At 42.5% G+C, this 15,498-nt stretch overlaps 1 protein-coding gene across 2 annotated transcripts in view; it reads left to right on the top strand.

Moving 5' to 3' along the window:
- Nucleotides 1-15,498, top strand: part of map3k2 (mitogen-activated protein kinase kinase kinase 2) — a 114,308-nt gene that overhangs the window by 76,147 nt on the left and 22,663 nt on the right. For both annotated transcript variants that reach the window (XM_078552733.1, XM_078552734.1), the window contains exons 8-10: nucleotides 1,499-1,629; nucleotides 5,267-5,346; nucleotides 6,393-6,460. In XM_078552733.1, coding sequence (XP_078408859.1) covers nucleotides 1,499-1,629; nucleotides 5,267-5,346; nucleotides 6,393-6,460 — 279 coding nt within the window. The remainder of the gene's footprint in view (nucleotides 1-1,498; nucleotides 1,630-5,266; nucleotides 5,347-6,392; nucleotides 6,461-15,498) is intronic.

The following is a 15,498-nucleotide window of genomic DNA, read 5'->3' as shown; positions in this document are numbered from 1 at the left end:
ATGCCTCCTGGCTATTGACACCTCTGCTAAGGGGAATAGTTTCTTCCTATCTACCCTATCTGTGCCCCTCATAATTTTGTATACCTCTATCAGGTCCACCGTCAGCCTTCTCTGCTCTTACGAAAACAGCCCTAGCCTATCCAGTCTCTTTTATGCTTGTGGCTACATCCCTTTTAATGTCACAACCTTTAATTTCTGTGAAAGTCTGTCACCTGGCACCTTATCAAATACTTGTAGAAATCACTTCATTTAAAATCAGCCATATTCCCTCTGATTTCCTCAAAAGTTAAGTTAGTTAAATATAACCTACCCATGACAAATCCCTGCTGGCTGACTGACCCTGATCAATTCATGGCTTTCAGAGTTGTTTGTTAAGTTTATTCCACATTATGATCTCTACTTGTCGGGGTCATAATGGCCCATAATTTTCAGCCATCCTGTTTTTCCCATCTTGGACAGTGGCGTATCATTTCACATCCTCTAATCCTTTGTGACAATTCCCTTTTCCAAAGATTGAGCGCGAAATACTTGCAGTTGAATTGTTTTCTCCTTTGCACTGTCTATGATGTTGACTCTTTTTGAGCTCCAGGTGTCTAAGTGACCCATTCTCCGTTTGTAGACCAAGACAGTGAGTGTTGCTAACAGTAGAATAGGAGAGTCATCACAGCCAAATGCAAATGAAGAGAAACAAATGTCAGCTTCTATCTTTCTACTCACTTTCTTTCCGGTGCTTTCTTTTCCAGCCTCACTTCTAGGAATGTTGGAATTTTAGGAACAGGCGTAAGCATTAAGCCCTCCGCCGTTCAGTTAGATGATATGCTTCTCATCTCTATTTACCCTCCTTGGCTCCAGGTCCCTTGATACCCTTGCCCAAAAATCCCGAATTCCTTCTATCCTGCTCTCCATTCCCCATTCTGCCTTTCTGTTTAAAATAAATTTGATTTCTGAGAAAGGCAGACAAGATTATCTGGATATCACACCCCGTCCCTCTCACGCCCATGAAGCTTGCATGTGTTTCTATCCAGAATTAAATACATTGTCCAGACTGAAAGTTTTTTGTCAGATCATCATCATCCCACCACCTACCTCTCCATTAATATTGTATTCCTCTGGGATCCTGCTACTTTAAGATTTGATAGACCTGTCCCAATCCCAAACACAACTCTCATGGGGTGGGTTATTGTCTAATTTGAAAAGTATACAATCCTCGTTCTTCCTCATTAGCTCATCCTCCGGGGTCAGATTAGAATCCCCATCGTTTCCATGGGCGGAAGGGAAGAACATCCCAAGGAGGTGCTGCCCTTATAACAAATCACTGTCCCCTTCAGGTTTTCATCACCTCACTTTTGAGATGGATCCTTCCTTTGTCATTGGCTTTGCTGCTTCACATGTTTAACTTGTGACCTGTCACTGAGAATTGTAAGGTTGTTGCTTTGATTTGTAGATTTGGTTTGTATTGATGCCCCATGTTAACTCTGAATCTTCTGCCCATGTTCAGCTGCCCAGACATCCGATCGGAGCTCTCCGCCACCGGGGTACATTCCAGATGGGCAACAGCAAGTGGCACGAAATGGATCCTATACCAGCATCAACAGTGAAGGCGAATTCATCCCCGAGAGCATGGACCAAGTAACGATCTCTCTATCTGTGTAGTGATAGCAATGTGCCAGCACACTGTCTATATTAATAGCAATGTGCCAGCACACTGTCTATATTGATAGCAATGTGCCAGCTCACTGTCTATATTGATAGCAATGTGCCAGCTCACTGTCTATATTGATAGCAATGTGCCAGCACACTGTCTATATTGATAGCAATGTGCCAGCTCACTATCTGTATTGATAGCAATGTGCCAGCTCACTATCTATATTGATAGCAATGTGCCAGCTCGCTATCTGTATTGATAGCAATGTGCCAGCTCACTATCTGTATTGATAGCAATGTGCCAGCTCACTATCTGTATTGATAGCAATGTGCCAGCTCACTATCTGTAGTGATAACAATGTGCCAGCTCACTGTCTATATTGATAGCAATGTGCCAGCACACTGTCTATATTGATAGCAATGTGCCAGCTCACTATCTGTATTGATAGCAATGTGCCAGCTCACTATCTATATTGATAGCAATGTGCCAGCTCACTATCTATAATGATAGCAATGTGCCAGCTCACTATCTGTATTGATAGCAATGTGCCAGCTCACTATCTATATTGATAGCAATGTGCCAGCTCACTATCTATTGATAGCAATGTGCCAGCTCACTATCTATATTGATAGCAATGTGCCAGCTCACTATCTGTATTGATAGCAATGTGCCAGCTCACTATCTATATTGATAGCAATGTGCCAGCTCACTATCTGTATTGATAGCAATGTGCCAGCTCACTATCTGTATTGATAGCAATGTGCCAGCTCACTATCTATATTGATAGCAATGTGCCAGCTCACTATCTATATTGATAGCAATGTGCCAGCTCACTATCTATATTGATAGCAATGTGCCAGCTCACTATCTGTATTGATAGCAATGTGCCAGCTCACTATCTGTAGTGATAGCAATGTGCCAGCTCACTATCTGTATTGATAGCAATGTGCCAGCTCACTATCTGTATTGATAGCAATGTGCCAGCTCACTATCTGTAGTGATAGCAATGTGCCAGCTCACTATCTGTATTGATAGCAATGTGCCAGCTCACTATCTATATTGATAGCGATATGCCAGCTCACTATCTATATTGATAGCAATGTGCCAGCTCACTATCTATATTGATAGCAATGTGCCAGCTCACTATCTGTATTGATAGCAATGTGCCAGCTCTCTCTCTGTATTGATAGCAATGTGCCAGCTCACTATCTGTATTGATAGCAATGTGCCAGCTCACTATCTGTATTGATAGCGATATGCCAGCTCACTATCTATATTGATAGCAATGTGCCAGCTCACTATCTGTAGTGATAGCAATGTGCCAACTCACTATCTGTAGTGATAGCAATGTGCCAGCTCACTATCTATATTGATAGCAATGTGCCAGCTCACTATCTATATTGATAGCAATGTGCCAGCTCACTATCTATATTGATAGCAATGTGCCAGCTCACTATCTGTATTGATAGCAATGTGCCAGCACACTGTCTATATTGATAGCAATGTGCCAGCTCACTATCTGTATTGATAGCAATGTGCCAGCTCACTATCTATATTGATAGCAATGTGCCAGCTCACTATCTGTATTGATAGCAATGTGCCAGCTCACTATCTGTAGTGATAGTGATGTGCCAGCTCACTATCTGTAATGATAGTGATGTGCCAGCTCTCTCTCTGTATTGATAGCAATGTGCTAGCTCACTATCTGTAGTGATAGCAATGTGCCAGCTCACTATCTGTAGTGATAGCAATGTGCCAGCTCACTATCTGTAGTGATAGCAATGTGCCAGCTCACTATCTGTAGTGATAGCAATGTGCCAGCTCACTATCTGTAGTGATAGCAATGTGCCAGCTCACTATCTGTATTGATAGCAATGTGCCAGCTCACTATCTGTAGTGATAATGATGGTGGCATAGTGGTAATGTCACTGGACTACTACTAATGCTCTGAGGACATGGGTTCAAATCCCACCACTGGTGGAATTTAAATTCAATTAATAAATCTGGAATATTAATTCCAGCTACTACAAGTAATGGTGACCATGACAGCTATCATCGATTGTTGTAAAAGCCCATCTGGTTCACTCATGTCCTTCAGGGAAGGAAATCTACCGCCCTTACCTGGTCTGGCCTACATGTGACTTCAGACCCACCGCAATGTGGTTGACTCTGAACTGCTCTCTGAAGTAGCCTACCAAGCCACTCAGTTCAAGGGCAATTAGGGATGGGTAACAAATGCTGGCCTTGCCAATGAAGCCCACATCTCAGAATAATTTTTTAAAAACTACCTGTGGTGAAAGCAATGTGCCAGCTCTCTCTCTCTAGTAATAATGATGTACCAGCTCTCTCTGTAGCGGTAAAGATGTGCCAGCTCACTAACTGATATTGGAAAGGACCTCTCCATATACACCTGAGTTTGTAATTCCTTTAATGAAAGGGATTAATTCTGATAAGAGATGGAATAAATTGGGATGAAATTGCCTGCAGGGTAGGGGGTGATCTGATTGAGGCATTTGAAAAAGAATGCTTGCTAAATAAGCAGCTGACAAATATTTCTTCTGCTAAGAGAATCCAGAATAGGGGAATAATCTTAAAATTCAACTCAAGCCTAGTTAAAAATAAGTCCAGAAGAAACTGCTTCACACATGGGACTTTGAGAGTTTAGGGAATGTAAGACTTAGGAAGAATTTTAATTGGAAGTCGGAATGTTACAGGATATGGAGAAAGGATGCATTGTTAGGATTAAAAAGACAGAGCTGACACAGAGAACAAAGCGATGTAGTAGGCTCAGTTAGTTGAATAAAAGCAAAATACTGCGGATGCTGGAAATCTGAAATAAAAACAAAGTGCTGGAAAAACTCAGCTGGTCTGGCAGCATCTGTAGAGAGAGAAACAGTTAACATTTTGAGTCCATATGACTCTCCTGAAGGCATTATCTTGTGGAGGTACATTTTCAGTTTGAAAGATACCATTTGTCTCCGGGTATCTCATTAAATGGCCATATTTTGTGTGAATCTAGCCAATGCATTGGTGGGCTGTTTGGCCATGGAGAGAGTAGCACTGAGCCTGCTCTTTTCCTCACCCATTATCCATGTCCGTTCACACACATTCCCCCAGCAACAGCTGCTGGGATTAGTGTTTACCGCCCCAAATCCAGGGTACTGAGGCCAACTTTATCGCCTGTACTGGCTCGCTGACTGAGATCAGATAACTCAGCACAAGCCAAGGATTGAATCTGGGATTTTCTTGAACTGTAAGGTTTAATAGACTCATCGGGAGAGACGATCTTGGCTAGGCTAAAAATCTGTATACTCTCCTGATTCCCACAGATCTCTCCCTGTGACCCAATTCTGTCAGCTCTTGAACACCAACCTTTATAATCTAAAGGTGCACAAGCTAAGTTTAACTAGTGATTTCCTGTGATTTACTCTTCCTTTCAGAAGGAAACCTTATAGAAGCTGTTAGTACTGCAGGAATCACTCTGTACTGGAACATCGCAAGCTCACTGAATTTCTCCCCTGGCATACTTCTGCTTCTTTAACTTTCTAGTTTTCTCATGTCAATTGTTGAGTTCATTCAAGCAAAATGTTCTTGTTTGACCCGTGATTGTTTTGTTGACAGATGCTGGACCCGCTGTCAATGAGCAGCCCTGAGAACTCGGCATCAGGGAGCTGTCCATCCCTCGACAGTCCCTTAGACAGGTAACAATCTCTAATCCTAGTTCGAACCAAGTCCCGTTCACCCATCACCCATATGCTTGTTGACCTAACTAGGATCCTGGTTCTGCAATGTCTCAATTTTTAAATTTTTATCCTCCTGTTCAAATCCCTCACCACCCCTCCTCTGTAATCTGCTCCAGCCCTACTACTCTGAGGTTTCTCCACTCCACCAATTCTGGCTCAGTGCATTCCCAATCTTAAGCGCACCGCCATTAGCAGCTGGGCCTTAGGCTGCCTGGACACTAGGTGCTGGAATCACCACCTACAGCTCTCTGCCTCTCCACCTCTCTCTCCTCCTTTTAAACACTCCCTTAAACCTACCTCTTTGACCAAGCTTTTGGTCAATCTCAAAAGAATATGAGACTTCAGTTATGTGGCGTCTTTGGAGAAACTGGAGTTGCTGTCTGGAGCAGAGATGGTTTAGGGGGAGATTTAATGGAAATGTTCAAAATTGAGGGGGTTGGTTAGAGTAAATCAGGAGAAACTGTTTCCAGTGGCAGGAGGGTTGGTGATGAGGTTTAAGATAATTAGCATAAGAACCAGAGGGCAGATGAAATTTTTTTTCCCCACTGAGTTGTTGTGACCTGGAATGCGCTGTCTGAAAGATTGATAAACGATGATTCATCGTAACTTTCAAACGGGAATTGGATAAACACTTGAAAAGGGAAAAAGAGACTTTGCAGAGCTATGGGGTAAGAAAAGAGGAAGTGGGACAAATTGGACAGCTCTTTCACAGAGTTGGAACAGAATGATGGCCTCTTCTGTGTTGCTAAGACTCAATGACAATGGAATGACCCAACATGGTACGTGGGTTTAGGAGATGATAAAACCCCAATCTTATCTTCCCACCTTATCTAGAGGTGTTAGGCCGTCTCTATACCATTGTTTTGAATTATTCTTGAAGATGAATATTTGAACATACTACCCCACCCAAACTATATGAAGATTTGACAGATAGAAAATCCACTTTTTATTCAATAGACGCAATGGGGCAGGTATGCAAGCTAACATTTTGCTTTACTTTGCAGTGATAGCTACCCTAAATCTTGGATGCCCAGGGCACAGAGCTATCCAGATAATCATCAGGATTATTCAGGTGAGCTTCGAGTGGTCGAGCCTTCGGATACCTGGGCCCGAGCTCTGCAATTTCCTCTCTAAACCTATCCCTCTCCTCCGTTAAGACATTCCTTAAAACGTACTTCTTTGACCAAGCTTTTGGCCATCTGCCCAAATATTCCCTTATGTGGCTTGGTGTCTACTTTTGCTTTACAATGTTCCTGTGAATTGCTTTGGGATATCTTATTATGCTAAAGACGCTATATGAATATATGTTGTTGCTCTGTTTGTGTATGTATAAGCCGGGGTTTGGAATGCTTTATGGGTGTATGTGTGTGTAAACTGCATAAATTCAGTTATGTACGTCTCTTTCAGAAGGGATTTCAATCTAAGAAACTGGGTCAGTGGGTGGTAGTTGCAGTTTAGTGTGGATAAATGCAGAAATAATTAATACGGGCCCAAGGCCTTCACTTTTGGCCTTGAAAAGTGCCCAGTCTACCTCAGATTACCCTGGAAGGGCAAGGTATCCCAAAAATTTGAGCAACAGGTGAAGCTAGCTGTTTCACGCTGCTACTATGCAGTAGCAACACGAGTGGTATTCACCACTAAGAGGATGCTGCTGTCAAGCCAAAAAGATGTTTTGCCTATCACACAAATGAGTAATGTGGTATATGAATTTCAGTGCTAGTGTGATGCTAGGTATGTAGGCTGTATGTCCCAGAGACTGGCGGATCGCATCAAGCAGGCTGTCCCTTCCACTGTTCGCATTGGGCAAGGTATGGACTGTACCCAACCAGTCTGTGCTTGCAAAACTCAAAAGACAGTGTCCAACATTAGATATGATTCCGCAATTGGATAACATTTGCTAAATAATCCTCAGCGTGCTAAGAATTTAAAATTGTCAGTCGGGCTCACAATGTGGCGCATTTGTGTGTACTGGAAGCTACATGTATTAATACACAGAGCCCTGTTCTTTGCAGACAAAAAGAGTGTGTACACTCATTGTGCCTGTTTCAGCTAAACAAAATATGTGACAGCCATTTGCTGACTCATTCCCCAGGGCAATGTCTTGACCATCAGGGTCAAGCTGCCTGGTTTAAATTTCAAACAATGCTTGGCAGTTAACTGTCAGTCACAATCAACTGGTACATTCTCCCTGGCAAGGCCTCTACCAATCAAAGTCCACTTGCCAACCAATCAGTGCTTTCTTCTTATACAGTATAAATATGTTGTTTCCCCTGACATTGGTATTTTCTTGCCGAATGGTCCTGATGAATGCAAGACAAAAAGCTTTGACAAAAAAAGCCTCTTTTTTTTCAGCAATACTCAAGTTCTGTATTACTAAACGATTAAACAATCAATACTGGCAAAAGAGGGAATAGAGCATATCAACAGAACGATGATACAGGAATGCATCTATAAAGCAACAAACATAGTGCATAAGAAGGAACACTTTCCATAGCACCTTTCATAACCTCAGAATGCACCAAAGCGTTTTGCAACCAATTCAGTACTTTTACAGTGTTGTCATTGGTGAAGGAAACACCGCAGCCAGTTTGCACACAGCAAGCTCCCACAAACACAAATGTGATAATGATCAGATACTCTGGTTTTAGTGATGATAGTTGAAGAGCTTTGACTGCTCTTGTTCAAAATAGCTGTGGGAGCTTTTACATCCACCTGAGAGATCCTCAGTTTAACACTTCATCCCAGACACAGTACCTCTGACAGTGCAGCACTCCCTCAGTCAAGGCCAGATTTTGTGCTGAAGTCTCTGGAGTGGGACTTGAACCCACAACCTTATGACTGTGAGGTGAAAGAAGTACCACAGAACCAGGCTAGACCTAAGTCTATAGCCATAAAACAGAAAATGAGGTGCAGGGTTGCAGAGAGAAGTGCAGAGTAAAGAGGATGTATTGCTGTTTAATGCAGTGGTCAGATCCTATATAGAGTGTCATATACCACTCCGGTCACCCGACTGTGAAGATATTATTGCCCTTCAGAGATTACAGTAACAAAGATGATTGGTTTCTATTGGAGAGGACAATTTGTAGTGATCTAACTGAAGATTGCAAGATATGAAGACAGAACTAGCTAAAGTGAACTGGCAAATTAGGTTAAGCAGTAGGTCAGTTGAGGTACACTGGCAGACATTTATGGAGATATTTCATAACACTCAGCAAAGACACATTCCAGTGAGAAAGAAAGACTCTAGGGAAAGCATGCACCATCCGTGGATAACTAAGGAAGTTAAAGCCAGTATCAAATTGAAAGAAAAAGCGTATAATTCCGTGAAGATTAGCGGCAGGTTACAAGATTGGACAGAATATAAAAAACAGCAAAGAATGACTGAAAAAAGGGAGAAATTGGAGTATGAGAGAAAGCTAATGATAAATATAAAAACAGATAGTGAGAGTTTCTACAGGTATTTAAAAAGGAAAAGAGTAAATAAAGTACACGTTGGACCTCTGGAGAGAGAGTCTGGGGAATTAATGGAAAATAAGGAAATGGTGGATGAATTGAACAGATATTTTGTGTTGGCCTTCACTGTAGAAGATACACATAGTATTGCAGTAATAATTGTGAATCAGGAGGTGAAGGAGAGGGAGGAACTGAAAACAATGACAATCACCAGGGAAAGGGTACTGAGAAAATAGTTTTTTATTCATTTATGGGATGTGGGCTTCGCTGGCTGGGCCAGCATTTATTGCCCATCCCTAGTTACCCTTGAGAAGGTGTTGGTGAGCTACCCTCTTGAACCGCTGCAGCCCATGTGGTGTAGGTACACCCACAGTGCTGCTAGGGAGGGTGTTCCAGGATTTTGACCCAGCGACAGTGAAGGAACAGCAATATATTTCTAAGACGGGATGGTGAGTGACTTGGAGGGGAACTTCCAGGTGGTGATGTTCCCATCTATCTGCTGCCCTTGTCCTTCTAGATGGTCATGGTCGTGGGTTTGGAAGGTGCTGTCGAAGGAACCTTGGTGAATCCTTGCAGTGCTTCTTGTAGATGGTACACACTGCTGCTACTGTGTGTCGGTGATGGAGGGAGTGAATATTTGTGGATGTGGTGCCAATCAAGCGGGCTGCTTTGTCCTAGACGGTGTCAAGCTTCTTGAGTGTTGTTGGAGCTGCACTCATCCAGGCAAGTGGGGAGTATTCCATCACACTCCTGACTTGTGTCTTGTAGATGGTGGACAGGCTTTGGGGAGTCAGGAGGTGGGTCTCTGACCTCTTTTAGCCACAGTATTTATATGGCTAGACCAGTTCAGTTTCTGGCCAATGGTAACCCCCCCCAGGATGTTGGTAATGCCATCAGGGTCTTTAAAGAAGAGGCTGCTGAGATAGTAGATGCATTAATTTTAATTTTCCAAATTCCCCTAGATTCTGGAAAGGCCCCATCAGATTGGAAAGCCACAAATGTAACTCTTCAATTCAAGAACGGAGGGAGACAGAAAACGTGAAACTATAGGCCAGTTAGCCTAGCATTTGTCATGGGGCAAAGGCTGGAACCTAGTAATAAGGAAATTATAGTGGCCACTTAGAAAATCTTAATGCATCAAGCAGCGTTTAATGGTTTTATGAAAGGGAAATCATGTTTGACCAATTTATTGGAATTTTTTGAGGAAGTAACAAGCAGCATGGATGAAGCCTGTAGATGTGGTGTACTTGGATTTCCAAAAGGCATTTGACAAAGTGCCACATTCAAAGGTTACTACACAAAATAAGGGTTCAAACCAGGTTCAAACTAAGGTGTAGGGGATAACATATTAGCGTGGATAGAGGATTAGTTTAACAGGAAACAGAGTAGGGACAAATGGATCATTTTCGGGCTGGCAAGGTATAATGTGTGGAGTGCCTCAGGGATCAGTGCTGGGGCCTCAACTATTTACAACCTATATTAATGACTTGGATGAAGGTACTGAATGTATGGTTGCTAAATTTGCTGATGATACGAAGATAGGCAGGAAAGTAAATTATGAAGAGAACATACGGAGTCTGCAAAGGAATATAGATAGGTTAAGTGAGTGGGCAAAAATTTGGCATATGTGGGAAACTGTGAACATGTCCACTTAGGCAGGAAGTATTTATAGATATGTAAAATGGAAAAGATTAGCAAGGACAAATGTGGGTCCTTTACAGGCAGAGACAGGAGAATTTATAATGGCGAATAGGGAAATAGCAGTGAAAATAAACAAATACTTTGTGTCTGTCGTCTTGGAGGAAGATCCAAAAATACACCGAGAAGGACTAGAGAACCAAGGATCTAACTAGAATGAGGAGCTGAGGGAAATTAGTATTAGTAAAAAGGTAGCACTAGAGAAGTTAATGGGACTGAAAGTTGATAAATCTCATGGACCTGATGATCTACATCTCAGAGTGTTAAAAGAGGTGCTGCAGGGACAGTGGATGCATTGGTGGTCATCTTCCAAAATATTATAGAATCTGGAACAGTTTCTGCAGATTGGAAGATTGCAAATGTAACCCATTATTTAAAAATGAGGGAGAGAGAAAACAGAAGTGGAGATGAGTGAGCTAAGATGGGATACCAATAGATGGAGCATGAATAGGAATTTCCATTAGGAGATAAATGAGGAGTGAATTTTTAGCTATTGAATTTCAAAGAGAGAAAAGGGAAGTTTTACAACTGGCAAAGATCATAAAATAAATAAAGCAAAGTTATTAAGTTTATTTTTCCCAGAAGTGATGACCATGAAGACAACATGAAAGATTTTTAGATTCTGGGAAAGGTACCTTTCAAAAGACAGTTAAGAACAATGGGTATAAAGATGAATGGGGAAAAATGTATTTAAGGTAATTGCCGGGCTGACCAAATACCAAAGGGAAACTTGGCCAATCTATCATAAAGATTTGCAATTTATATAGAGAAGGTATGTGCACTGAAGTCAGAAGTAAAGAGCCCACTACTACTTTTGGAGATTTTAAATATTAAATTCAAAACATTTATTAACACAATAGAAAAGAAAACTTAAACACGCAGGTTTACAGTTACAAAGTTCAAGTTAGCCTTATAACATTTCCCAAGAGATTTTTACTTAGCTAGGCTCCCAAAATAAACACCCTTTATCAGGCAACAGTCAAAATAGATTTTTAATCTATAAAATGTCCAGTAATATTACCACAAGGCACCCACTGTTGCTATAAGGGAAGTATTTTACAAGCTTCCCTCTCACTCGACAATGGAACTCCGAGGTTTTTAACAAGGCCTTGCTTTCTGGAGCAAGCAAGCACTTCTCTGAGGTGGTTAGAGGCTGTTTTTCACAGGTCTGTCTTCACACAGTCCACCTTTCAAGATCTCACATGGCCAATCACCATACGGCTTTCAATCTTTCCTTAAATATATTTTCTCCTCTTTGATCTTTAAAACCCATTCTTTTAAACTTTCTTTGGAAGTTACCTTTGCCAGAATATAAAAATCTTTCATGTTGTCATTTGGCCAACACTTGCGGGAAAAATAAATTTAATAACTTTACCTTATTTATTTACGATTTTGCAAGTTGTTAAACTTCCGGTCATGGTCTCTGAAATTCAAACTGCTACCATTTCACTCCTCACTTATCTCCTAATGCAAATTTCCAAACATCCTGTATTTACTGGGATCTCACTTTAGCTTGCCCACCTCCATTTCAAAATGCCTGCTTTTACACCTAACCCCTTTGATGATTTAAATCTTGTGGTCTGACTGTCTTCAGTTTAATTAAATTAGTCAGACACAACACACACTTACATACACACACACACGCGCACCCTCCCCCAACAAAACTGCTTCAGTACCCCACAGTAATATTACATATGGGATTGGGGATAATGTATTAGCATGGTTTGTTATGACCGGGATAGGAGGAGTGCGTGAATTATCAAGCTCTTACTCTGCAAGCCGCACCATTGATTTAAATGGACAATGGGCCCTGACAATATTTCAGCAATACTACTAAAGACTTGTGCTCAAGAACTTGCTAGGCTCCTAAACACTGGCATCTACCCAGCTATGTGGAAAATTGCCCCGGTATTTCCTTAACACAAAAAGCAGGACAAATCTAATCCGGCCAGTTACTGCCCCATCAGTCTACTCTTGATCATCAGTAAAGTAATGGAAGGGATCATCAACAGTGCTATCAAGCGGCACTTGCTTAGCATTAACCTGCGTAATGACGCTTAGTTTGGGTTCTGCCAGGGCCACTCAGCTCCTGTCCTCATTACAGCCTTGGGTCAAACATGGGCAAAAGAGCTGAACTCCTGAGGTGAGGTGAGAGTGACTGACCTTGACATCAGGGACGCATTTGACTGAGTGTGGCATCAAGGAGCCCTAACAAAACTGGAGTCAATGGAAATCCACTGGTTGGAATCATACCTATCACGAAGGAAGCTGGTTGTGGTTGTTGGAGGTCAGTCATCTCAGCTCCAGGGCATCACTGCAGAAATTCCACAGGGTAGTGTCCTCGGGCCAACCATCTTCAGCTGCTTCATCAGCGACCTTCCTTCCATCATATGGTCAGAAGTGGGGACGTTCGCTGATGATTGTGCAATGTTCAGCACCATTTGCAACCCTCAGATACTGAAGCAGTCCATGTCCAAATGGAGCAAGACCTGGACAATATTCAGGCTTGGGCCGGCAAATGGCAAGTAACATTCATGCCACACAAGTGCCAGGCAATGATCACCTCCAACAAGAGAGAATTAACTATCACCCCATGACATTCAGTGGCATTACCATCACTGAATCCCCCACTATCAGCATCCTGAGGATTGCCATTGACCATAAACTGAACTGGACTAGCCACATAAATACTGTGGCTATAAGAGCAGGTCAGAGGTTAGGAATCCTGCGACGAGTAACTCTCCTCTTGAATCCCCAAAACCTATCCACCATCTACAAGTCAGGAGTTTGATGGAATATTCCCCACTTTCCTGGATGAGTGCAACTCCAACAACACTCAAGAAGCTTGACACAGGCCAGGACAAAGCAGCCCCCTTGATTGGCACCACATCCACAAACTTCCATTCCCTCCACCACCAATGCACAGTAGCAGCAGTGTGTGTACCATCTACAAGATGCACTGCAGGAATTCACCAAGGCTCCTTCGACAGCACCTTCCAAACCCACGACCACTACCATCTAGAAGGACAAGGGCAACAGATACATGGGAGCACCACCGCCTGGAAGTTCCCCTCCAAGTCACTCACCATCCTGACTTGGAAATACATCGCTGTTCCTTTACTGTCGCTGGGTCAAAATCCTGGAACTCCCTCCCTAACAGCACTGTGGGTGTACCTACACCTCATGGACTGCAGCAGTTCAAAAAGGCAGCTCACCACCACCTTCTCAAGGGCAACTAGGGATGGGCAATAAATGCTGGCCGTGAATGAATAAAAAAAATGTTCAATTTTCTCACCAAAATGGCCAATTGTGTACCTACACTTCTAGTACACAGAAAAAAAGAGACTGACCAGGCTTCTTTTAAAAACTCAGTGATTAATTTATTTTTAAACACTGGTTAACACAATTTTAATTGGGAAGTATAACTATCTATCTCTTCCTAAAGAACTCCCCCAGCATGCACGCACACACACACACACAGGCAAACAAAGGACAAAGAGTCTCTCTGCAGAGATGGGCTTTATAAAATAAAGGATAAAGTCCGGAAGGTCTCGGCGCTGTCTACCTGGAGTTCTCTCGTGTGAAGACAGGCTGCTGGTCCCGGTGGATGCCTGGACCTTCTCACCACTGGTCTAAGCTTTGCAGGTCCAAATGCAGACTGGTTAGTCAGGTGAGGGTTCTCTGGCTACAGCTTGACCACCACACACAATTTTAGGCGAGGTAGAGAGAGAGGGAGCCAGTGAAGGTAGCCTTCTTTCCTCAGCTTATTCTCCAACATACCTGCTTTCCAAGCAAGCAGGTTCACAACTTGAGTTTTTTTCCTCTCTCCCATGTGACAGCCTTTTTTGTTTCCCTGATTTTCATTCATTCAAGTGCTTTGCAGTTCAACAAACAAACAAAACTGCCTCTCAAGTACCATATAGGCCAGGTGATTTCTTTGGAAGAAGCCTGCTTGTTTACAGTTCCAAGGTGAACTTCTGACCTTTTTAAAATAATCCCAGGTTAACATCCACATGTCTAGGTCATGCCAAACCCTTCCATTTTGTAAAAGAAAACTTCAGCCTTGGGAGATATGATTCTAGCATTTGAGACTTGGTTAACGGACAGAAAACAGAGAGTAGGAATAAACAGGTCATTCTCAGGTTGGCAGGCTGTGACTGGTGGGGCACTGCGAGGATCAGTGCTTGAGCCCCAGTTATTCATAATCTATATCAATGATTTGGATGTGGGGACCAAACGTAATATTTCCAAGTTTGCTGATGAGACAAAACTTAGGTGGGAATGTGAGTTGTGAAGAAGATGCAAAACGACTTCAGGGAGATTTAGACAGGCTTAGTGAGTGGGCAAGAACATGGCAAATGAAATATAATGTGGAAAAATGTGAATTTATCCACTTCGGTAGGAAAAACAGAAATGCAGAGCATTTTTTAATGGGTGTTCTTGTTCATGAGTCACTGAAAACTGACATGCAGGTGCAGCGAGCAATTAGCAAGGCATATGGTATGTTGGCCTTTATTGCAGGAAGATTTGAGTACAGGAGTAAAGATGCCTTGCTGCAATTGTATAGAGCCTCGGTGAGACCGCACCAGGAGTATTGTGTACGGTTTTTGCCTCCTTATCTAAGGAAGTATATACTTGCCATAGATGCAGTGCAGCAAAGGTTCACCAGACTGATTTGTGAGGTGGTGGATTGTCCTGTGAGGAGGGATTGAGGAGACTGGGCCTGTATTCTCTAGAGTTTATAACTGGCTTGTCCAACCTGCAGCCCGCGGGCCAGGCCTTTCTATCTGGCCCATGGACCCCATGTTAAAAATGCTGGTAAGTAAATACAAAGATTCTGTAAGTTTCTGCTCCTCCAATCACAGGCTGTTTCTCTCCCGAGTTTGCTGTTGATTGGATCACTAGTGAGCCTATCAGTAGCAAGGGTGGGAGAGAACCAGTCTCTGATTGAAGGAGCAG

The sequence above is a fragment of the Cetorhinus maximus genome, chromosome 11 (genome assembly GCF_964194155.1).
Source record: "Cetorhinus maximus chromosome 11, sCetMax3.hap1.1, whole genome shotgun sequence".
NCBI classification, from domain to species: Eukaryota; Metazoa; Chordata; class Chondrichthyes; order Lamniformes; family Cetorhinidae; genus Cetorhinus; species Cetorhinus maximus.
Note: the sequence above shows the minus strand (reverse complement) of the source record. Positions and strands in the feature narration are given on the sequence as shown.